This window comes from Ochotona princeps, chromosome 16 (genome assembly GCF_030435755.1).
Source record: "Ochotona princeps isolate mOchPri1 chromosome 16, mOchPri1.hap1, whole genome shotgun sequence".
NCBI classification, from domain to species: domain Eukaryota; kingdom Metazoa; phylum Chordata; class Mammalia; order Lagomorpha; family Ochotonidae; genus Ochotona; species Ochotona princeps.
In genome coordinates, this window is record NC_080847.1 from 27,356,354 (window position 1) to 27,382,743 (window position 26,390).

The 26,390-nt window shown below is 41.0% G+C and overlaps 1 protein-coding gene across 3 annotated transcripts in view; it reads right to left on the minus strand.

Annotated features, from left to right (window-relative positions):
- CYLD (CYLD lysine 63 deubiquitinase) overlaps positions 1–20,291 on the minus strand; it is a 55,946-nt gene extending 35,655 nt beyond the window's left edge. Inside the window, exons 1-3 of one of the 3 annotated variants that reach the window (XM_058675002.1) lie at positions 19,606–20,291; positions 17,519–17,821; positions 14,257–14,362 (exon numbers count right to left, since the gene is read on the minus strand). In XM_058675002.1, the coding sequence (XP_058530985.1) occupies positions 14,257–14,362; positions 17,519–17,821; positions 19,606–20,109 (913 nt within the window). In that variant the 5' untranslated portion in view covers positions 20,110–20,291. Of the gene's footprint in view, positions 1–14,247; positions 14,363–17,518; positions 17,822–19,605 lie in introns of all 3 variants that reach the window. The other 2 variants (XM_058675001.1, XM_004583841.4) reach the window with 2 other exon arrangements.
- Positions 20,292–26,390: the final 6,099 nt, after the last annotated feature.

Genomic DNA, 26,390 nt, shown 5'->3' on the forward strand with positions numbered 1-26,390 from the left:
TTCCTAATAACTATGAAGTTATTCATTTTAGCACTGTTTGGAACGGCAATAGCCTGAGGTGGGAGCTGCAGATGGAAGCACTGCTTGTGACATCCGCATCCCATATGGGTGTCAGCTCGTGAGCCAGCTATTCTGACCCTCCTGACTTCCTCTAAGGCACCTGCAAAAGATGGAAGATGGCACAAGTATCTGAGCCTCTGCCACCCATTTGGGTTATCCAGATGAGTTCCGAGCTGCTAGCCTAGTCTGGCCATTTGGAGCGCAAATCAGCAAGGGAATATCAAACCCTCTCTATTTCTGCCACCCTCTCTCTTTTACCTCTCTCTCTCTCTGCCTTTCAAATGCATATATAAATCATTTTTTACATAAAAATATAGCAAAGGACTAAAAACAACCTACATGGCTCATTGGTAGGAGACTGGCACAAAATATATATTCATAAAATACAATACAATGATTTTAATAATAGATTAAGTATGCAACTTATACAAATATGAAATCATCTCTACTACCTACATTTAACTTTTACAAAAGGAAATTCGATTTCCTCTTCTGGGAAAATGGAATACACATGTTTTCTTCATACCCCCTGTTAAGAATAACAAATGGTAGAAGATGCTGAACGATGAAGAAGGTAGAAGACCAATTAGGAACCTTCAGACCTAAGCAATGACATGGTGGGCATTTACTTGGGTTTTCTACTTGATCCATATCTGCCACATTTCAAGCTGAAGAAGCAAGAATGCTCCCCTCCCCCAGAAACTTCAGTAGGCACAGCAGAAAAAGGCCCCAAAGTCTGTTCTCAGTAGCCCACATATATCCATTTTCCAGGCCCAGCACTGTAGCCTAATGGCTAAAGCCCTCACCCTGTATGTGCTAGGATCTCATATGCGTACCAGTTCTAATCCCGGTGGCCCCGCTCCCCATCCAACTCCCTGCTTTTGGCCTAGGAAAGCAGTGGAGGATGGCCCAAAGCCTTGGGACCCTGCACCCATGTGGGAGACCTGCAAGAAGCTCCTGACTCCTGGCTTCAGATCAACTCGACTCCAGCCACCGTGGCCACTTAGGGAGTGAATCAGCAGACAGAAGATCTTTTTCTCCATCTCTCGTTCTCTCTATATATCTGCCTTTCCAATAAAAATAAGTAAACTTTAAAAAATATATCCATTTTCCCCAAAGTAATATACAGGCTTCAAGAGATATCTTCAAAATTCAAAAAGACTTTTACAGATACACCCATGATTATTTTAATATGGATATAGAGAAGCAAAAGATCCAAAGCAGCTAGAAATCATTTTGCAAAAGATCAAAATAGAAAGAACCAGCTTACCCAACGGCAAGACGTATTGCTTAGCTACAGTATAGTGCTGCCAGTGGGAGAGACACAATGCAGAATCAAGAAACAGACTCACACAATTGATTTTTTAAAAGATATATTTAATTATTTATTTGAAAGTCAAAGTGACAAAGAGTGGAAGAATCAAAGACAGAGAGAATTCCACCCACTAGCTCACTCCATAACAGCCAGAACGGGGCCAGGCCAAAGCCGGAGGCCAGGACCTCTGTGTCCTATGTGGGTGGCAGGGATCTAAGAACTTGAAGCGTTGTCCCCTGCCTTCCTGAAAGTATCAGCAGGGAACCAGATCAGAAGCAGAACGAGTAGGATTTGAACTGGTACTCTGATGTGGGATGGACATGACAAGCAGAGACAGTGTCACAATGCTCACCGCACCAAACTGATATTTGACAAAGGTACAAAATGAATCCAACAAGAATTCAACAGAAGAAAATTATTCTTCTCAACAAATAATTCTGGAACAATTAGTTATTCATAGGTTAAGGGGAAAAATATTCCACTAAATCTCTCATATTAAAAAAGAATTCAGAATGGCTGAAGAACTAAAACACGAAACTTGAGAGTGGAAAAAAATTCAGGGAGTGTATGCAGAGAAATAAAAGCATTCATACACTGCTGATGGGCAGCCACTCTAGAAACCAATGTGGTAGTTTCACAAACAAGTCAAGTTACCATATAACAGCAATTCCAGTTCAATCGCAACTCAAGAGAATCAGAAACAGATGGCCAAAGACAAGCTTGTATATGAATGCTCATAACAGCATGTTTTATAATAGCCAAAGGCCATAAATAATTCAAGTGTTTATCAAGTGGTAAAAAACAAAATATGCATACCTAGTCCATTCAATAGGATAGTATTCAACCATTAAAAAAACAGACTGAACGGGCCCGGCGACGTGGCCTAGCGGCCAAAGTCCTCGCCTTGAAAGCCCCAGGATCCCATATGGGCACCGGTTTTAATCCTGGCAGCTCCACTTCCCATCCAACTCCCTGCTTGTGGCCTGGGAAAGCAGTCGAGGACGGCCCAATGCATTGGGACCCTGCACCCACGTGGGAGACCTGGAAGAGGTTCCTGGTTCCTGGCTTCGGATCGGCGTGCACCGGCCCGTTGCAACTCACTTGGGGAGTGAAACATCGGATGGAAGATCTTCCTCTCTGTCTCTCCTCCTCTCTGTATATCCGGCTTTCCAATAATAATAAAATCTTAAAAAAAAAAAAAAAAACAGACTGAACGAGGATGGCCCAATGCTTTGGGATCCTGCACCCACGTGGGAGACCTGGAAGAGCTCCTGGCTCCTGGCTCTGGATCGGCACAGCACTGGTCGTTGCGGCTCACTTGGGGAGTGAATCATCGGACGAAAGATCTTCCTCTCTATCTCTCCTCCTCTTTGTATATCTGACTTTGTAATAAAAATAAATCTTAAAAGAAAAGACTGGAGTGTTGATCAATGCCACAAATCACTTGAGTAAACAGTTAAATAACGGTACATCTAATAGGAAGTAATTATCAGCAATAAGAAAGAGCAAAACATTGACATACATAATAACAAGAATTGTGCTGAAAATAAGCCAAACTTGAAAGATTTTATACTGTACAATTTTATTTATATAATACTTCTTTAAAGGTTTATTTATTTGAAAGGCAAAATGATGGAGAGAAGAGAGGCAAAGAAAGATATTTCATGTGCTTATTCACTTCCCAAATGGTGGGCATAACCTGGACTAGACCAAAGCCAGGAGACAGGCACATCATCTGGAACTCCCACATGGGTCACACAGGTCATCCTCTACTGCTTTCCCAGGCACATGGTTAGGGAACTGATTAGAAGTGGAGCAGCCACCACTCAAACTTGGGTTTAAACATGGAAAGGAGGATCTAAGGGATGCTGAGGTCAAAGGTGGCAGCTTAACTCACTGTGCCACAGTGCAGGTTCCAGTAGACCTACTGCTCTTGAACTGACAGCATTACAGAACTGAAGAACTGATTAGTGGCTGTCAGAGGTTAAGAAAGAGATGAGAGGAAATATGTGGCAGTAAAGGGACAATATAAGGTACCCTTGTACTGAGAGGAATATCTGCATCTTGACCATATTGGTGCCAATCTGGCTGTGATACTGCCCCAAAGTTTGATAAGGTGATACCATTGTGACAACTGGCTAAAGAATAAACAGGATTTCTCTTTGCATGCAAATATGTAATAATCACAAATCTCTACAAATCATGTTAAAGAGCTTGCTTTCAGAATGTAGAACGAATCCTCAAAATTCAATGCAGTTTAGCACAGAAGTTAAGATGCCAGTTGGGACTCCGCATCCCATGTCAGAGCCTGGGTTTGAATCCTGGCCCTGCCCCCAAGTCTAGTTTCCTGCTAATTGGCACGCTGGGTGTAGCAATGATGGCTGTGTGCCTGGGTCTCCTTGGGAGTCCCCACTGAGTTCCAGGCTTCTGGCTTTCCCCAGCCCTGGCTACCACACTGCAGGCTTCAGGGGAGCCAGCCACTGTAGACCTCAACTCCTTCTTTTCTCATTCTCTCGCTTTCTCTCTCTCTCTCTCTCTCCTTCAAACAATAAAGAAAACTATTTTTAGAAAATAAAACTCTGGCCACCTAAATGACCACATGAAAGCAAATAGCACCGCACTTCCAAACCCCACAAGCTGACAGCATGAACTAGAAATACAGAACTGTATCATTCAGGGGTTGCATTAATTGATAATGCTTCATCACACAACTTCAAAAACATGAACATAAAGTCAAATTAGATAGGTTAGTGCTTTTAATCATTTGAGAACACATGGGAAGAGGAAAAACGTTTATAAACAAAAACCTCTCTGCTCCTTTCAGTTCCAGGTATCCACCCAAAACCAGCAGCAGCAAGCAGCCAACTGAAGAAGCCTTCAGTATTCTCGCCAGCTGTTCCACTGTTCCAAAAACAGCCTTTTTTTTTTAAGTGCTAGAAATATATTAATTTTACCCTACAAATGAAGGTAATTGGGCAAGAAAGAAAAACAAGCGCTTCTCTTAGAAACACTGTGACTTTTTTTCTCCTCAAGAAAAGGGTGTTAATGATGACATGAAATTCAATGCAGGCGCATTCAAATAAGCTAAATTAATTTTCATTTAAACAACTTTAGTTCTTAAGGTCTATTTGCAAGCTTTATTTTGTTAGCAAATAAGTGTAATTTGTGTGTTATGTTTAAGAGCTGGTATCATTCTTAATTATCTTCTATTCAGGGTTGATGAATATCAGGCAGCGTTTGCTTCCTTTCCCTCCACTGGTGAGAGTCAGCGTCGAGGCCTGGGAACTCCTGATGCGCAAGATCAAAGGATGCTGAACAAGAGACTCCCAAGAGTCTCGGGCAACTAATTTGTGTAATTTTAACTCTATCATATCACTGAAGTAAACTGTAATTCTAAGGGTTTTAAAGACAAACACAAACTGCAAAGAATTCCTTGTCAGGTGATGGTCTCATCACAGGAAAAATAGAAATGGAAGCTTTTATCCTTTGGTCTCCTTTTTATGTACTGCTGCGGAAACCCAAGGCAATTTACATTTCAAACCAAATTGAGATGTGGCACAGTGGACAGGAGGAAATCCCACGCTATAGGCAGATGGTGGGGGCGGGGTAGAGAGGAAGAACTCACCCCAGATCTTTATTCCACACAATCAATTATACATAAGTCAACCTCCTAGTTCAGGTACCTCTTTCTTAAATTACAATACTAACCTAATGATTTCGCTAGTCTCTCAAATTATCCAATATAATTAATGAGATGCAATTGTGAAACATGCCAAACAAATATCATTAAGGCAGGTCAAAAAATCAGTTGCATTTAACCTAAAATACCCCAGATTTGAGCTGCAAAACAACCTGTGGAAATTCAGAAAACACCAAAGAAAAGGCAACCCGTCAGCATGCTTCACTGGGTAAGGCAAGAGACACTGTACTTATCCGTGTCATTCTGGAGGAACGGTGATAGCCAGACTGGGTAAACAACCAAGGAAACATTTTGCGAGGGATTTTCCCTCAGCCATCCAGCAAGCACATACAGTAAGATCTGTGCCACTCCCAGCCCTAGCCCTACCAACGTCCTGAACACCCGGTGGCATGGGGGCTACCTTGTGCATGGCAGGATGTTTAGTGCTATCTCTGGTCTCCACCCACTAGGTGCCTAGGTAATAATCAAAACTGTATCAAGAGAGAGCCAAATAGCCACTGTGGGCAAAATCATCTCAGGCTGTCAAACCTTCAGTAACACAAAAGACAAACAAAACAGAGCAAGCTACATGGTTAAAAATCATACCATATCTCAAACAACAATGAACTGTAAAAATAAAAGCTAACCATAAATGCCATCACCCCCCCAAGGAAAGCCCTCCTTTTTCTTTTTCCAGCTGCAGCTCAGTCTTGCCCACAGCTGACATTGGGAGGCTGAGTCAGCAAACGGGAGTCCTCTGTCTCTCGAATAAATTTCCCTTCTTTAACATCAATTCACTTATTTGAAAGGCAAAATTACATAGAGAGATAGCTTTCTATCTGCTGACTCACTTTCTGAAAAGGCTGCCAACACCCAGGACATAGTCAGGCTAAAAGTCAGAAGCCTAAACGCTATGGATGTCTTCCATGTGGGTGGCAGTGGCCCAAGCACTAGGGCCTCTGAGCAGAGAGCCGGATCCAAGTGGGACAGCCAGGACTTGAACCAGCGCTCATATGGGATGCCAGTATTACAGCTTCACTCACAACACCACAACAACGGCTCCTCAAAAAGTTTCAAAGGATTAACATTATATTCTCTGACTATAATGCAACTGAGTAAAGAAAAGAAAAATGAAAAGTATAATTCAGGTTAAATCTTTTAAGATCCTGAAAGAAATTTTAAAATACTTTAAAATTAATAACAAAGTAACTACAAATCAAATTTCGTGGAATGTAAAATAGGCAGGAATGTTGAAATAATCCACAATTTTGGATACTTTACATTCAGGAAAAAAAAAGACTGAAAACTAGTAAGCTAAGCATCCAAATTTTAGGAATCAGAGAAATCATAATACCCAAAAAAGTCAAAGGAACACGAAACAAGAAGCAAAACATCAAAAATTGCTGAAACAGTAAATAAATATATCTAGAAACTATTAGGAAAGCTAAAAGTTGGTTTGCTGAAATAGTACAAGTGAGAACTTTGGTAAGTCTGACATACAGAATAGAAAAGGGTGAGTGGCGCTGCCAGGTAAGCTGCCACCTGTGACACTGGCATCCCACCTCAGCACTAGTTCATGTCCTGGCTGCTCCACTTCCGATTCAGCTCCCTAACAATATACCTGAGAAGGACCCCTTCCTCTCCCCTTTGCTGTCTGTTCTGTTTTCCAAAGAAATGAATCTTTAAAATATTACTGGTGGGGCCTGGCGCAGTGGCCCAGCGGCTAGGGTCCTCACTTTGCATGTGCCAGGATCCCAGGTGAGCACTGGCTCTAATCCTGGTGACTCTGCTTCCCATCCAGCTCCCTACTTGTGGCCTGGGAAGGCAGTCAGAGATGGCCCAACACCTTGGGGCCCTGCACCTACATGGGAGACCCAGAGTGGGCTCAGGGCTCCTGGCTTCAGATCAGCTCGGCACAGGACATTGTGGTCGCTTGGAGAGTGGGTCGGCAGACAAAAGATCTTCCTCTCAGTCTCTCCTGCTCTCTATATATCTGACTTTCCAATGGAGATATGTAAATCTTTAGAAAAAAAATTACTGATGAAGTTGACATTTTCTCTTAAACAAAAACAAAAACAAAAAACCAAGGGCACCACAATATACTGCATGAAAATAGAAACTTAACTGCAGGTACTTCTAAGAAGGATCAAAACAAGAATATTTTATGAATAATGTGATAACAAAAAAACACTGACATTGATGTAAAATGGATAAATTTATAAAAACTAAAATTTACAAAAGACTCCCAAAAAGAAATAGAAAGGTTAGAGAACATATAATCAGCAATTAAATATTTCCAGGAACAGTAGCTTTACTAAATATTCAAGGAACAGGTGATTCTAATCTTAGGTAAACTCTTCCAAAGAACCAAAACAAAACGAAATTACCCTATGCCTTTTGAGATATAGGATTCCAAACCCAACAAGGAAGGTAAAAGAGGAAAATTACAGGTCGATATTTTCTGTGACCACAGTAAATACTAGCAAACTGGACCAATCAAAGTCTGAATCATGATGAAAGTGGAATTTGCATCAATTTGACTTCATATTAGAAAATTAATAGATTAAAAAGAAAAACAGATTATTTCAACAGAGAAAAGGGTAAGAATATTTTAACAAAGGAAAAATGATCAAATTCAATATCTGTTCTAGAAAACTTTCTAGCAGGTAAGTTGTCTAACCTGACAAATGGCCATTACACCAGTAAAATCCTATGACAAACACTGAATTTAACAGTGAAACATTGACAGTAGACCCTTTAAGATCAGAAACAACACAAAATGTCACTCATGACTACTTGTATCCAATATTCTATTTCATGGCTTTAGCTTAGAGAATAAGAAGCCATTTTTGTTTTAAACAAAAAGACATAAGGTTTAAAAAAAAAGGCAAAATTGTTATTACTTGCATATAATGATGACTGGCTACTAAAAAGTAACAAGTAGATAAATTCTAAGCAATTCTTACGACTGTTTAAAACAAAAATTGGCCCATATAAGCCAACTAAGATACCACTTTACCCAGGATGGCTAAAACGGCAAGGCCAAAGACACACATTGCCCAAGATCTGGGGAAATCAGAACACTTACACACTGCTAGCCATTTGTGCATATCCAAGCCTGTTTTCCAAGAAAAACATATGCCTACAGAAAATCTGCCCTTGAATGTTCACAACAGCATTATTTATTCCAGCCAAAAGATGAAACAACTCAACAAAATCTGGTAAATCCACACAGGGAGCATTATTTAGGCACAGAAATACATACTGTAACATAAATGAACCTTATCACATTATGCTGTGTGAAATAGTCCAGTCCCAAGAGACAAATATATGATATGCTTCAATGTATATGCACTACGCAGAAGAAGCAAACACCCAAAAGGAGAAAGACTATTGCTCGGGACTAGGAGAGTAAAGCGAGGAGTCTGAGCAAAGGTGCAGGGTTTCCTTTCAAGGCGATAGAGATAAAATGGATTTTTTTAAACATATCTACAGTTCAATTTTACATACCTATGGGCACACCAAGCTATATTAAATTACACACTTTAATGAATTGTGAAGAATGTGAAATGAGATCTCAATAAAACTTTTTAAAAAGCAACTGTATTTCTATACATCTATAAACACTGTTACAAAATATGTTTTACTGCATAATGCATCCTACTGGATGCAAACCCTTCAGGGAGAAAACTGCAACATTTTACTAAAAGGAGATTAATAAAAGAACACACTACAAAGCTCACGCATTAGAAATTTTAATGTCAATTCTCCAACTGCTTCACAGATTAATTGCAAGTCCAATTAAAATTCTAATGGAACTCTAGTGCAATATTTGAGAAGCTGATAGTTAGCAATGAGAGGCCAAGGGTCGATAACAGTCAAGGCACTCATTAAAAATGAAGGAAATGTGTTTTCCCAGCTGTAAGGACTTCTTCAGCTATGAAACTGCAGGCTAGGAGACCTTCATGTAAGGAAAGAGCAGAGCCCACAGAGAGAATTCTTTGCTCCAAAACTGCTATATTTTATTTACGTTTCCCACAACGTTTTTTGAAGTACTCTCATGCATATGCAGAAACCTGATCTATGCCACAACCATGGCAGAACAACTTGGGTATTTGCACTAAGGTATAGAGCCTACAAAAAAATAAAATCTAGATGGATTACAGAATCAAATAAGAAAAGCAAAACTGACATGCTTCTAGAAGACAACATGGAGCAGGAAAATTCCAATTATTATCTTATATTAAAACATAAGATGATAAAGATTGATAAGAACAATGCAGGGCGGAAACACGGGCGGACAGAGGCAGACAGAGACAGAGTAAAGCAAAGAGGTTGTTGAGGGGAGGGATGGGAGACAAGGGGAGCTGCTGCGTGGTGGTAGACACACAACGTCAGCGAACAGATAGTGGTGACAGTGGCCCAGCACCACAAAGTGCTCACCGCCACAGAACCCTACACTCAGTGCAAATGACAATTTTTGCAATACCTATTTTGCCACCGTGAAAAACAAACAGCAACTTGGGGGCCTGGCAGCGTGGCCTAGCGGCCAAAGTCCTTGCCTTGAATGCCCCGGGATCCCATATGGGCACCGGTTTTAATCCAGGCAGCTCCACTTCCCATCCAGCTCCCTGCTTGGGGCCTGGGAAAGCAGTCGAGGACGGCCCAAAGAATTGGGACCCTGCACCAGCGTGGGAGACCTGGAAGAGGTTCCTGGTTCCCGGCATCGGATCAGTGTAGCACCGGCCGTTGCGGCTCACTTGGGGAGTGAATCATTGGATGGAAGATCTTCCTCTCTGTCTCTCCTCCTCTCTGTATATCTGATTTTGTAATAAAATAAATAAAATCTTTTTTAAGAAAAAAAAGAAAAACAAACAGCAACCACACACACAATAAAAGGCAAATGACTAATGGGGTTTGAGGAATGAGGCACGCCTGCATCTTGTACTAAAAAGCTTGCCTCCTTAATACATAAGGAAACTGGTGATAAAAAACTGACAATACATACAAAAGAATGGAAGAATAGTTCACAGAAAGAGAAAGACAAATGGTCCTTAATCTCGTGAAAAGTTCTTCAGCATCACTCATCAGAGAAATGGAACTAATGAAATACATTTCTCACCTATTCAACAGAAAAACAAATTAATCATATATTCTCCTGGCAAAGCTTGTATTCTGCTGACAGCAGTATAAACTGTATAAATCCAGCAGAGAAGGCAATGAGCCATGTCCAGACCAACCTACATGCCTGCACTCAAGCACCCAACAACCGCACTTCATCCTACAGATACGCTAGCAATGTGGACAAGATTTACCAACAAGGCTACAGAGGCATCGTTTGGAAAAAGTAGAAGTTTAGACATAATCCAAATATCCGTCAACAGAAAACTGGCTAAATAAATTATAAAAATTTTCGGGCCCGGCAGCGTGGCCTAGCGGCTAAAGTCCTTGCCTTGAATGCCCCGGGATCCCATATGGGTGCCGGTTCTAATCCCGGCAGCTCCACTTCCCATCCACCTCCCTGCTTGTGGCCTGGGAAAGCAGTCGAGGACGGCCCAAAGAATTGGGACCCTGCACCCGTGTGGGAGACCTGGAGGAGGTTCCAGGTTCCCAGCTTTGGATCGGCGTGCACCGGCCGTTGCGGCTCACTCGGGGAGTGAATCATCGGACGGAAGATCTTCCTCTCTGTCTCTCCTCCTCTCTGTATATCTGACTTTGTAATAAAATAAATAAATCTTAAAAAAAAATTTTCCTCAATGCAATAGAAAATTATATCATCCTGAATAAAAAAAAAACTAGACTTACAAAGAACACAAACATAAAAAAACGAAGAGAATAAAACAAAAGTCAGGATGGTGTACATGATATGCTTTTATTTCAAAAGAGGGAACAAGAATATATGTTTATATGCACTTACTTACGCATTTGTACAAAATGTCTGCAAGGAAAGAATCTTGATTGAATTTGAACTGTAATACTGCACCAAGGTGGAGGAATCCACCGGGGGGGAGGGGAGGGGGAGGGATGGGGGGATTCCCAGAGCCTATGAAACTGTCACATAATGCTAAATAATTAATAAAAATATATATATATAAAAAAATAAAAAAACAAAAAAACACAAAGATATCTAAAGAACTAACACAAGTAGTCACCAGTGAGAAGCTGAGGTGGGTTGAGTGGGCAATCGCAGTGGAGGAGGCAAGAATGGAAACACGAAACAAGATGCTTTAATGTACCTTTTAAAAAACTTGGAGATAGCAGAATGTACTTCTTACTAAAATTATTTGAATAACTTGATAGAGTTTCAAATTCGAGAATCTATTCATCAAAGTTCAATAATACAATGTGCATCATTACATGTAGGACTAGGTCTCAAACCCTAAATACATATATTACATAGGCTAATGTGTCTAAGAGAAGTGTTCTGATATCTGCAACTTACTTTGAAATACATTAAAAAGATAATTAGTACATGGATAGAGAGACGGAAGAACAGAAGATGATCATGTACAGCAGAGGACAGGGGTAGGGATGCTTGGTATAAATTTTTTTCACTTCTTGGTGTGTTTGAAACTTCATAATAAAATATTTCATAGTATTTTATTAAAAACTTTTAAATAGAGAACTTATGAATCAAACAACTAGCAGAAAAACAGGCAAAAGACACAGACAGGTGTTAAGCAAGAGAAAACATAAATGTTCCATAAACACATGGGAAGCCATTCGGCCCTACTTATACTCGGAAACTAACTACAAATGAAAACCACCTGCCACTCTGCTTTTCAAATCAAGGGAAAAAAATTGACTCCCTATTTCTGAACTTCATTTAATCTTTTTTTCCTCTTAATTTGAAAAATAAAGCGAGAGACACACAGAGTTCAACTGCTGTTTCACTCTCCCAAATGTCTACAACAACCAAGGATAGGCCAAGGTGAAGCCAGGACCCAGGAACTCCACCTGGGTGTCCCATGCGTGCAGCAGGAACCCAAACACAGGAGCCGTCATCCACTGCCTCTCAGGTGTGTTAGCAGGAAGCTGGGTAGGAGGTGTGGAGCAGATGCCTGTGTCCCAAGCGGCAGCTTGACTCAGTGCACCACAACACTCCCATATCACCTCTTCACAAGCAGCCATTTTTAAAAGGTAAATTCAGGTTTAATTTTCCATCACTCAGAACCCTCTGATGGCTCCCCAGCTCCATCAGAGTAAAAGCCAAGAGTTCATGCACTAGCCCACTTGGCTCTAACTGTTCCAGCAGCCAGTCCTCACCTGTCCCTCCCTCCCTTGAGTCAGTCCGCTGCAGCCACAACCAACTCCTGATGCTGCGTAAACTGGCCACGCTGGCTGAAGCCATGGCACCTGCCTGGAATCTTGAGTGGCCTTTGCGTGGGATTATCCCATACAAAACAGAAAACCCTTCCAATGAAGCCAGCGCTCCCCGTCTCCTACCTTGTTTACCCATCTCTGCATTCTCACCATCTAATCTAAGTTTATTTGTCCTCTCCTGGTAGGATGAAGGCTGTTCCATGGGAAGAATGCTAATCTGTTTCGCTTCTTAATATTTTCCCAACATCTAAAAGAAGCCTAAGGCAGGGCTGAATAATATCTGAATCAAAGAACAACTTTTTATAAAACTGCTTTTTAAATAACAATCATTTATTAAAAATACCTGTAAGCGTTTCCACTTACCCATCAATAAAGTGTGTTATCTCCAGAAACAGGCATGAAAAAGTAACCTAAATATCACTAAATGAAACAGCAAGTTTCCTGGATGTACTTCTTTTCAAAGGGAACCCCCCAAAAATAACTAAGAATCTAATGTGTAGGAAATTCAAAGCTGATTTTAAAGAAATAAAAAGAGCAAAGTACATTATATTTTTACAAAGCAAAACTGAAATGAAGCTACCATTTGAATCCCAAATCTCCAACTAAATTCATGCACTCTGGCTATAAAACTAAAAGCTGAAGTAGAAAGCATTTTCTCTCTTCAAAAAGCAAGCAGGTATCACTTCCCACAACAACAAGGATACAGGAAACACACTCAGCACAGGGTAAAGGGAAACTTAGGGATCATCTACTAATTAGCCCCTTCATTTCACCAGAAAAGAAACCAAGAACCAGAAGGAGCCACGGGAAACTGGAAAGTTCTGTGTCAAGATTAGCAGTAATGGAAAACCACCAGGAGCAGAAAGCAAAGCAATCGTTCTTGTCTGTTCTGTTCTGATTCTTGCTATAGTAAAATTCGGCTTTTATAGATTTAGAGACAAAATACATCTCCATGGAAACAATTCTCCCAAGAATACATGTAAGACTGAAAAGTGTGGTTTTCTATCCTCTGTCCATACAACGAGAGCCTGAAAGAAGCACCGCTCTGTAATCTGACCAAGCTGGATGGGAATTCTAACCGGCTGGATGGGAATTACTTTGATCTTAGTCCTATTTGCATCCCAGGTTTTTATCAGTAAGACAGGATTCATTAAGACCTACCTTATAAATTTGTCAAGAATGTAAAAAGGCACAAGCTGTCATTTAAATCAGAACGTGGTGCATTCCTGGCTACAGTCTACCTGCAGACGTTCTGATGTTTCACTCCGGTTGCCTAAAGCTCTGTCAGAACCTGCATGGCTGCACCAGCCTTCTAACAGCTGGGGGATGGCTCTGCAGACCAGGCTAGCAAGGGAAACTTGTCAGTCTCCTGAGGCCAGTCATTCTGTACTACTTGTTTAACGTAAAAGAAAAGGTTGCTTAAGTTTTGTTTTGTTTTAAGTTCTAAAGATGACTGATCAGTTTCTGACTGCACCACGAAGCCTGGTCAATTACATCATCAGAAAATTACAACAGATCTCCTCCATCCTGCAGCAGCAATCTTCATGATGCGTTCACCCGTTTCTGCTTTAAGGCTTCTCACTTAAACCAAACCCTTACTTAAACAGGTAACAGTTTATTACATTCTCTGACCTTTCTCCTTATCAAAAAGGGTTTCCCTCCTCCCTTTAAAATGGATAATGGTCAAAAAAAAAAAAAGAATGATAGTGTATAAACACTTCCTCACGTTCATATATTTCTGGAAAGGAAAAAGGAAGGGTATTCCATTTAGTAATTCCATAATATTGAAGCACAATTTCAAAAAAAAATGTTTCATGAAGCATACTTACATCATAACATAATACACATTTGACACTATGATTGAATACACAAGACCCACCTGGGATGATGTCATTAATGTGCAGGAGAAGGGTGCTCTCCACGCTGGCAAAGCTGCACAGCTGGACTCCGTCAAACCTCCCATCCCAGTTGCCAATAGGGTTATCCTGGAAAGCAAAGACAACATAATCCTTAAAAACTTCCTCAAGAAAAACAGAAAGTGTGCATTTTCTCTAGAACAGTCCTCTAGAATATTATTTTAAAGATTCATTTATTTTTATTGGAAAGACAGATTTACAAAGAGAAGGAGAAACACAAAGTTCTTCCATCTGCTGGTTCACTCCCCAAGCAGCTGCAACAGCCAGAGCTGAGCTGATCTGAAGCCAGGAGCCAGGAGCTTTTTCCAGGTCTCCCACATAGGTGCAGCGTTTCAGGGCCTTTGGGCCATCCTCTGCTTTCCCAGACCACCAAGAGGGAGCTGGAAGGGAAGTGCAGCAGCTGGGACACAAACTGGCACCCATACAGGAACCCGGCACTTGCAATACAACGATTTAGCCACTGAGCCATCACACCGGGTCTGGTCCTCTAAAATATTTTACACAGATAAATTTTAACTAGCTTGCCTTAAAAAAGAATACATTAGAAATAAACATTCAAATTTTGTTTGCTCATTCATTTATTTTGTTTTACAGGAAAAATCAAATTCATTATAAACCTGTAAGACAAAGAATATGATTTTTTTAATTCTCAGGAGTGACACCCATCTGAAGTTGAAGACATTGTTTTGCATAGCAAGATATATTAATATTTCACCCAGAAACCTGTCCTTAATTAGCCTTTGCTTGCTCTGATTGCTCTGCCAATCTGAACTTTTATGTGACTTTCCACATACAGAAAGTCTTTCAATTGTTCTTTTGTCATTTTAAGAGCATGCAAGAATTGCTTCTCCACACAAATTAGAATAGATAGAACAACAAGGAAAGCTTGGAACCAGATAGGAAACGGTCAGCGTGGACTCATACATACCTTACTAGGTAGGACACAAAGATTAGTCACTCCTCACTAAGGTATTGAAGATTGCTCTGCACACCCCTCCTAAAACTGTTCTGCACTTCAACTGTTGACATATGCCTTGTTAGAGTTATAAGACAGTTTAGACTATCCTAAAATCTGCCAAGTTCAGCACAATTATGCTTCAACACTATAAACTGCTGAATGCTAAAATGCAAATAGACACGAGACAGCTGAGTAGTACCCTATAACCATTTTAAGGTGTATAGAACCAGTTGTATATAAATTAAAATTGAAATGTCAGTGAAGTAGTCACAGAATATGGTTAAGAACTTGCATTTTTTGGGCCCGGCAGCGTGGCCTAGCGGCTAAAGTCGTCGCCTTGAACACCCCAGGATCCCATATGAGCACCGGTTCTAATCCCGGCAGCTCCACTTCCCATCCAGCTCCCTCCTTGTGGCCTGGGAAAGCAGTCGAGGACGACCCAAAGAATTGGGACCCTGCACCCGCATGGGAGACCTGGAAGAGGTTCCTGGTTCCTGGTTCCTGGCTTCGGATTGGCGCAGCACCAGCCATTGCGGCTCACTTGGGGAGTGAATCATCGGATGGAAGATCTTCCTCTCTGTCTCTTCTCCACTCTGTATATCCGCCTTTCCAATAAAAATGAACAAATCTTTAAAAAAAAAAAAAGAACTTGCATTTTTTAACATATTTGTTACTCAATACCATGCCAATTAATTCCATAATGTTGGAAATTGTTAATGTTATGTTGTGACTTTTAATTGATTGGGATGATATTATGCCAGCTCTGCCTTCAGACCAAAGATGGTCTCCCCAAGAAACCACTGAATTTATCTATACAATAAGATGCTGGACTCTATGTTTGGTATATGCTTGCAGTGAAAGAAGCAAGACTGGATTTGAACTGTAATACTGCAACAAGGTGGAGGAATCCACCATTGGGGGAATGTACGGGGAGGGGTAGGGAGAATCCCAGAGCCTATGAAACTGTGTCACATAATGCAATGCAATTAATTTTAAAAATATCAGTATGGATGCAAACAAACTGAATAAATTGAAAACCAAAAAAAAAAAAAAAAAAGGAATTTGTTCTCCAAAACAGACTTGCATATTCATCATGGTTCATTGTAGTACCAGCTAGCACAATGCTCTGTGTGGCGTTACACAACTGCCCTGAGTCCCAAGATGTTCAGCCATGAAATGTCCCTGGAGACAGGAGTGGATGAGAAAAACTGCATTGGCCAGATCTTCCCTCTTCAGGAGTGGAAAGCAGCTACTGGAGCGACAGAGAGAGAGGGTGAGTCTGGCAGGACAAACCTCCATGCAGCTGGTCCTAGGGCAGCAACATGATCCCTAGATCCTATCTAAGGAAGGAAAGGCATAAACAGCTTTGCTAAGTTTGGAACCTGAGCCAAATGGCCTGTGGTAAGGGGAGGAAGTTCAAGTGTGCAAGACCCAGATGGAGCTTCCGGCTCCTGGATTCAGTCTGGCATGGGGTGAGTGAACCTGTAGAAGATCTTTCTTTCACTCGCAGCCTTTCAAACAGATGAAAATAAGCACACATTTGAAAAAAAAATGAAAAGTATTCACAAAAGAGTGGTTTAGCGGGGGTAAGGGAAGTGAGCAGTTAGGTTTCCTAGGTAAAACTTCGAGCTGGGATGATGAAAAAGTTCTGGAGTAGATGGCACTGACAACACGACCACGAGAACGTACTTAGTGCTTCTAGACTTCAAAATGGTCCAGACGGTAAAGTTTATACGACATGTACGTTACCGCAATAAAAACAATCTTAACGAAGGATACCCTAAAACTCAAACTATTGCTTAAAAACATGTAGTTTTTCTTCCTCTCGTGTATTTTCTGTAAATGATTTGTACATAATCATTAAAATCAGACCAGCCAACAAAATTTTGTGAAATGTTACAAAAAGAGAAACAAGGGTTACAAAGAAAAAAAACACCTCCAAAGCAAGACAAGACATCACACACCACTTAGCACTTCAGGCTTTGTTGCTGTCACTGCTGTCTACTGCTCAGCCATACTTAGGCAAATTTAAAGCCTCAGAACATTATTCTGGGTTCTTCAAACCAAAAGAAAAAGAATAAATGTAATTCTACATCCAGCTGCCTGCCTCATTTCAATGTTCTTCTACCAAAGATAAATTAGAACATGTTCTCTAAAGTCCTCCACGTTAGTCCACTTTAAATATTCAAAGTGTTCAGTTTGTTCCTAAATTGGTCATACATTAATACATATATTCACAAAGATAATGTAATCCAAAAGTTTCTTACCATGTCCACACCAACAAAATATCCTAAGCTTTCTTTTCCTGGCAAGACATCACAGAATATAACCGTTCCGGATTCTATAGTTTCTCCGACTTTCAGAGAAACTCTGGAGTTGATTTCCAAAGGGGGAAGTTCAACCTGCATTGTGTCCACTGGACCTGCGTAATCACTTTCCAGTCCGTTGTCGTCATCTTCTAGGATTTCTAGCTTGTCCAAGGCAACGAACACTCCACAGTCTTCATCACACTGAAATAACTGTTTGCCTTGATACAACCCATCAGTGAAACCTTGGCCACGACCTTCTTCCTAGTTCCGAAAGTGAGAGAGAGAGGGAGAAGATACACAGACACAGAAAGATGATCCATTTGAGGCATTTCAGGGAACTCGGTCTGAAAAAGAATTCTAAATAACTGTTAAATGAAATTAATCATGATTAACCGTTGCTGTGGCCTTTAGATTTTTTTTTTTAAGGAAGAGGCTCTACCAGATGCTGATCTGATGGTTTTAAATCATAATTCTGTTGTAAGAGAGCTGGACTCAACATGTATTTCAAAAACTGCTTTCATCCCAATAACAAATTTTATTTTAAAATAAAATAAATAAAGTAAAAATAAATAAATAAATAAATAAGTAAAAAAAATAAAATTATATTTATTCTTAAGCATTTACTCTGCCAGCCACTGTGTGAAATCTCCTATCAATGTACGGGAAATATATCACATGTGAGGACGGTTGTCATTCTACAACCGAGGAGGCAGATTTAGTGAAGTAGGTTGCTTAAGCAACCTGGCAACCCACCTAGCAAATGGCATAACTGATTCAAATCCCCTACTGTCTTACAATCACTTCTTTAATAATTAAATCAGAAAGCAAACAAGGCATGACATTCTATTTGCAAGAATGTCAAAATGTAATTGACTTTTAAGTTCTTGAAGATTAATATTAACCCTGGAAATAAACTACTGGGTTCTTGAGTCTCTTTCCAACAGAAATAACTCCTAAAATAGTTTTCACATATATTACCAGGGAAAGCTATAAGCAAGTTTAAATCACTGTAATTTACTTTTTTTAACTCTCCTATCTAAACTGTCTTTACTTACTCACACACATTAAAAAGAACTGAGAAATCTATGGATAATATACCATGAGCTAATAATTTTTAACTGATTAGAGCTGATAACATTTTATTTTAATACAAGCAACGTTAAAATCTTTTCTTAAAGATTTATTTATTGTTATTGGAAAGACAGATTTACAATGAAAGGGACAAAGATCTGCCATCTGCTGGTTCACTCCCCAAATGGCTGCAAAGGCCAGAGCTGAGCCAATCCAAAGCCAGGAGCCAGGAGCTTCCTCTGGGTCTCCCACATGGGTATAGGGTCTCAAGACCTTGGGCCATCCTCTTGGCTTTCCCAGGCCAAAGCAAGGGGCTGGATAGAAAGTGGAGCAACTAGGACAAGAACTGACACCTATAAGGGATGCCAGTGCTTGCAGGCAGAGGATTAGCCAATTGAGTCATGGTGCCAGCCCCACAATGTCAAAATTTCTATGAAAATCTGTAATAACTATGACTTATTTGTATATGTATATTCCCATTGTAGTAGGCAGCTTTTCTAAAAACTTCAGGCATCACCTTTATATCAAATCAGTTCATAATTAAGGCATTTGGCACAGTGGGGTTAAGTTGCCACTTGGAGGGCCCATACCAGAGTGCCTGGCTCAGGCCCTGGCCACTGTGCTTTCCAAGCCAGCTTCCTGTGATGTACATCCTGGAGGCAGCAGATGACAGCTCAAGTGCTTCAGCCTCCACTGCTCCTGTGGGAGGCTCCGAAGGAGGTCCAGCCTTCAGGACTGGCACAGCCCCACCTGCTGCAGCCATCTGGGGAGTGAACCAGCAGCTGGTAGATTATCATTCCCTCGTTCTCGGTTTCCTTGCCTTTGAAATAAAGTCAAAATAAATCTATGATTTTTAAAACAGATCCTAAAGATCATGAACATCAAATAGTATAGCACACTATAGCACACAGAGATATGTATGTGCAAGTGCACACAGACACACCGGGGCTACTGAGACGGTTTCTCCATCTTACCAGCAATTCTACGCCAAAGAAGATCCCCGACACTGTCCTCTCTGCTAACAGGGGTCCCCTGAACCGCACGACTCCAGGAAACTTCTCTTCCCCGGATCGCAGCTGCACCTTCACAGGGCAGCCCACGTCGATCTGGAGGCCTTTACTGAGTCTGCTCCTGTTCTTAAACAGGCTGAACCTCTCCTCACAGTTGGTAATCGCCAAGAGTAACTCTGTGAACTTCTCATTGATTTCGACAACGTCCTTCTCATCCACAAAGAGAACAGCATGGGGTGGCTCTAGGATTTTTAATCCGATCTGATTTTTCTTGCCTTTGGCAGAAGGGATCCTCGTGTGTCCCAAGGAACGGTCTTGGACGTACTGTCCTATACTCCCCTTTGGGACTTTGAGGAGCTTCTGTGTTTGCTTGTCTGTGACGCTGCATTCCTGAAGAAGCAAATAAAAAATTCGCTCTTCCCAGTAGGATGAAGGGACTTTTTCTTGGCTCCATAAGCCTGAACTCATTGTGATATTCACTTTAAAACAGTAACTCAAAAAAAAATGGGACTACTTGTAAGTTTGTGGTGAAGCCACAATAGTTGAATTCACTGGCAGTCCCCAAGCATGGGTGGAGCAACTTGGTGTCCATGCTGTAAGAGGGCAGAAATCCAGACCTGGGGAGGAAGCAGAAGGAAAATTCACACTGCATTCTGTGCAACCTAAAATCTTATTTGACCAGTCAACATGCACTTACACGAAATATTTCCAAAAATATATAAAAGGGCTAAAAGATATACATTGTTCGTATCTACTGTAGGTGTGCGTATTTAAGGAAATTCAATAGTAGAACATTCCCATAGACAATACAATCATGTTTATAAGGCACTGAAATGTATAATCGGATTCCAGCAAGAATTTCAAAGATGACCTTTAAAGATACACATATTCTGACATTTTTTTAACTTGAAAAAGGAGCAATGTTAATGGATTTTTGTCTAATTTAATAGATAGGCTGCTATTCTTAAGCACAGCATACATTAATCTTACAATTCAAAAAGGCTATCATTTCAGAACAGGATAAGTAAAAAGTTATCTATGATAGTGCTTAATATCTGTATCAATAAAAGCATCATAAAATCACATTCAGAAGCTGTAGTCACAACTCATTTATGTGTATGCCATCTTCTGATAAGGGAACATTTTATCTTTGACTCAATTTCATTTTCTTAATCTTATATATTTTGTCTGAGGTAAATGTTAATCACATTCATCATACCAACATTTGATGTCTCACAATCATAAATACAAGCTACTCGACCTGATTATATCAAAAGACAGTTTGGGCTGCAGGCGTGGGGTATGGCCATAAAGACTCCACAGGGGTGGGGTGGGCAGCATAATGGCTCAATTGGCCTGCAAGATCTGGCATCCCACATGGCCACTGATTGTATCTTGGCTGTTCCACTTCCCTCCCAGCTCCCTGCTTGTGCCCTGGGAAAGCAGTAGAGGATGGCCCGAAGTCTTGGAACCCTGCAGCCACACGGGAGACCTGGAAGATGATCCTGGCTTTGGACTGGTTCAGCTCTGGCCACAGTGGCCTTTTGGGGAGTGAAACAGCAGGTGCAAGTTCTTTCTATCTCTCTTTCTCTCTGTAAATCTGCCATTCCAATAAAAATAAATAAATGTTTAAAAATAAGTAAGACTGCCAGGCACATATGCATCTCTTAACAGGGCCAAGCTTTGAGTTCCAGCAGCACTCCTGTGACAGCTTTGAGCTAGTGCTCGCCCTAGCAGCAAACAGCTGGGTCCCTAATGCGTGCATGGAAGATGGGGACTGAGGGCCAGGCTCCTGGCTTCAGCCTAGTCCATCTCTGGCTGCTGAGTGAACCAGCAGCTGGGTAATTCTTCCTCTCTTTCACTTTCAAATAAACACTATCATTTTAAAATATTTTCACATTTTTATGAAGAAAATTTTCAGACATCTGATCTTGAACTGTGTAACAAAGGGCGTACAATTGCAACACAAATATATTGAGTTGCAGATACTGATCATAAACATGGAATGTCTTAATGCCATAACTTTCATTTCCTTTCAGCTTCAAATTTGCATTTGAAATCTTTACAACAATAATAATCTTTCACAATTCAGCAGCCACATTCTCAATCTTACTTGAACTGATGGTTTAAAGCTACACAACTTATTCAAACAGAGACGTCACTATTTTAATTATTTTTTTAGAAAACACTAGGCGCCATGCATTCTCTGAAGGGAGCACGTGGCTTTCTGGTCTCCAGGTGCAGGGCTCATTGCCTCCTCTTCTCAGCCAGAGGCACCCACTTCCATTCTTTTTGAGCAATGGCATCAACCGACAGCACGAGCCTATTCACCTAGCCTATTCCTGTAATATAAAACACTCCTAAGACCAAGGAAGCCAAATTTTAAGTTTCAGAATTTAATTTAATGATGAAACCAACACCCAAGTCTATACACAGAGGAATCATTATTCTGGGAAAAAAAACTGCTGGCTACTAAGCTTTTCCCCTCACAGTAAAAGGCCATTCCCAGATAAATCAGTATGGGACCTGCTCAAGACAGGCTGAGCCTGGCACCCCTTCTGACCAACACGGGCAACATGCAATGAGAACAGAGGCAAAGACAGCAGGAAGTGATGCCTTTTTGCATCTTACTGTGATGGGTTTGCCTTAATGCCACTTGAGGGCACTGTCTACTTCAGCAGGCACGGCATCAATTTCTCTCCGATTTGCCTCTTACGTAAGGCACCTGTGGAAACCTCAATTTTGGCAGCGTGTAACCCTTGCTGTCGTAGGAGCTTCCCACTCCCCAACCCCGGGACTTGGATCTGCTCTTTTAAAGCACCAATAGGATGTGTTCGGCATTTTTCACCCAGATGCTTTTAAAGCAGCCTTATTTGTTCTTGGTCACTGAGTTTTCATTATGAATACACACAGTGCCATGTGCACGTGCTTGCTGTCACTCTGCACGGGCTGCACAGGACACTGGCTGAGCTCCTGGGCCTGCTTCCTGCACATCCACTGTCGAGTTTTCTCTCGCAATCAGCCATTTTCTGTGGTTTCCTGCAGTACGCTTTTGACTCCTTTTTAGGGCTTTGTTGCTTACCAACTTACCGCCTCTACCTAGTTCTGAGAAGCCACATGATGAAGTACATGTGTGTGTGCTTTGAAAGACAAACAAAGCAGCAATAACAGAGAAGAGAAATAACCTAAATTCTGAGAGAATCGTGAGGAGGGAAGGTACAGAAGCTTTACTGCACAAACATAATTTTGATCATTCTGAGAAGGTTCTGACAGACAAAAAGTAACTTCTAAAGAAGAGAGCTGGTGTTTTGGCTCCATTTGAAATAATAACTTACACTTTTTGGCTGACAGTTACAAAATACCAGTTAAAGCAATTCCATGAGCATTTTGAAAAGAAATACTTTTCAACTCCTAAAAAATATTTTCAATATTAAAATCAGAAACTGCCTTGAATCTTAATAATTATTTATAGGGCAACACTTCCCACTGTGTTGGTTCTCCATGTCACAATTTAAAAGAAGAACTGAGTGTTAATAGAATATTCTGTCGACAAAACCAGAGTACTATATGCAATGCAGTAGGACATGACATGGTAAATGAATTTAATTATAAAACTGCTTTTTGTAAGTTATTCAAGGAAGATAGTCTCTGGTAAAAATTGACATAACTAATTGGTTTTTAAAAGGTTGGGAGCAAGGGCAGTTTTTAAGAAGCATATCCTAAAGGGAGCCAAACCAGGAGCTGTGGCTTTTTTCTAACTTGCGTTAGCTCAATGAGAACAAGCCTGAGCTCAACATCTAAGCAACGGATCACGTTAGACAACTCGAATGGCTGAAGCAAAAGTTATAAAATATTTAAAACACATTACCCCAAAATAAAAAGGATGTGGTCTTCCCTCTTTTAGAAAGACCGCATTAAAAATAGGTTTGAAACTATCCTATTAAAAATGGATTCTCTTCATTGCAACTGATAAAAGCAGAATGGGGAACTAATGGTTCTAGTCTAGGGACATACTAGATGATAGATTTAATGACCATTAATATTCTTAAAATAGCACTATTACAGAAAAAAAAAAAAAAAAGCTAACACACACTTCTCACTAGAACTAGTCCCAGCATTCTTCTTACAAGCAGAATAGTCACAAGAGTTGAAATCTTGGGGCCTGGCACCATGGCACAATAGGTTAATCCTCTACCTGCAAGTACCAGCATCCCACATGGGGGCCAGTTCGTGTCCCAGCTGCTGCACTTCTAATCCAGCTCCCTGCTTAAGGCCTGGGAAAGCAGCAGAGGATGGTACAAGCTCTTAGGCCCCTACACCCATGTGGGAAAACTAGAAGCTCCTGTCTCCTAGCTTCAGATCTGCCCAGCTCCAGCAGGGCGGCCCTTTGGGGAGTGAACCAATGGATGGAAGACACCATTCTCTCTCTCTCTCTCTCTCTCTCTCTCTCTCTCTCTCTGAATGTGCCTTTCAAATGAAAATAAAGTAAAAAACTTCAAGTCTTAAACTCCAAGCACGAAAACCTAACTGAAGACCCAGGAAAGATTGAACTCACATTGTAAATGAGTTCTTTATCAACCAGAAGGGTTGGTTTGTGGGTTTAGGAATTTTATGCACTGGGCCCAGGCTTAGACACTACAATGGAGAGAAGACTTAAGGTTTGTTCACATGTCAGCTGCCTTCAACACGTCACCCCATGTGCACTCAGCTTCTGCCTCTCAGGAAAGATCATTAGAGCAGAAATGCAAGGATAAGGCCGCACGGCCAAATCCAAAGTCAGGGGAGGGCAGGTGTCAGGGCAGAGGGAGAGGGTCAAAGGCAGGAGTCACTTCCACTGGCCTCTCTGACTGCTGTGCAGGTCGAATCAACTGTGTGAGTGAACAAGTCACAAAAGACTCGGCCAAATACTATCTGATTTCAGGCCAGATTAACTACCGATATCCCAATAATCACTAAAGTACCCAATGAAGATTACCGCAGAGTAGGAATACAATAATATACTTAAACCTAAAACCATGCAGAACAAAAGGCCTGCCTTTGGCCGACCCTGAACACGAAACAGGGCTACCTGGCTTTCAAAATATCTGGTTACCTGAGCTTCCTGAGGGTTCAGATGCTGGTAGAGGGGAACTGAATAGATTGAGATTAAAGTCATTAAATCAAGATGAACCCTGCAAGGCACAAATATTGTATCACTTTCCCATGAATGTAATGGAAAGTAGATCAAAAATCAAGCTTTACACACACACAAAAAAAAAAAAAATTAAAGAAGAGGGGCCCAGCACGGCTAAACTGGCTAAAGTCCTCGTCTTGTGTGCACCAGGATCCCATATGAGCACAGGTTCTAACCTTAGAGGCCCCAGTTCCCATCCAGCTCCCTGCTTTTGGCCTGGGAAAGCAGAATAGGGTGGCCCAAAGCCTTGACACCCTGCACTCGTGTGGGAAACCCCAAAGAAGCTCCTGGCTCCTGCCTCCTGCCTCCTGACTTCAGATCAGCCCAACTCCGGCCGTGGCAGCCGCTTGGGGAGTGAATCAACTGATGGAAGATCTTCCTCTATGTCTCTCCTCCTCTCTGACTTCCCAATAAAAAAATAAATCTTTAAAAAATTTTAACGAAGAGAATGTTATGTTCTAAAATAAGTAAACCGATAAATAAACAAAGAATGCATAGCACAAAGGCACATCATTAGCTATCCAAAACTCACTATGGTTAACCTAGCCGGAAGATCCAGTGTCACGTTCATTCTGCAGTGTTATCAGGTTTTACCTTTCCTAACAACCTCACAAAGGCAGGTGTAATTCAAGAACTTTTTGTATCTCCTGAGATATCCTACCTGTTCCAAAAACCACAGGATGCTATCCAAACTCAAATTAAACTTGCAACGTGGAAATACTACCCCTAATCATATAATTATATAAACGGCAAAGAGGTTAGGAGGATCAGACTCTAGAGAGCTAGAATGACGACTCTCTAAAGAAGGAACACCTCTCACTAAAGCAGCAGGTTGTTACAGTCTTAAACAGCTCTAGAAGAGGAATACAGAGATCCCAGGACCGGAAAACGAACTTAAGTTTAAGGTTTCCCATTGATTAACTTGGGGCATGAGGACACAGTGCCTAAAACAAGGAGGATTTATTAGATGAAAAATATATATATATAATCTGACTCTCTCACCTATGTGTTCCTGTCAGAAAAAGGAGAAACGCTGCTATTTCACTGGAGGTGAGCCAAGCAACACATTCCCTACCGGAATCCCCTGCTCCCTGCCAGAGCACAGACCACAGCCTGACAGGGGGCATTCGACACCTGAGAAACAAATGGAAAATTTCTGCCTATTTCTGGAGTGAAAGCCCAAACTCCCCTTTCTCGGCCTGTTTTTAAGTATTGAAAATCGTCTTCCAGGTTTAAAAGGAAAAAGGAAAGGAGATGGAGGTATTCAGTGATTTATGGCTACAGCTTGATTCTCTAGACTATGGCTGGCTCAACAAAGCCCAGGTCAATTCTCACACCACTTCTTTATTACACAGGGAAGAAGAAACAAATGAGGAGAATTTAGTAATTAAGAAACCAAGTGGCTTCAAGATCCTTGGAAACTAGCTTCCTAAACCCTCACACTTAGGAATTTCATATAACCCAGGTTAAGAAATGTAAGATCGCTGAATCAAAATCAGGAACAAAACGGCGGATTAAGATAATCAGCCTCCTCTCTTCTTGTGCTAAACACTTCCTTAAATCAAACACAACCACA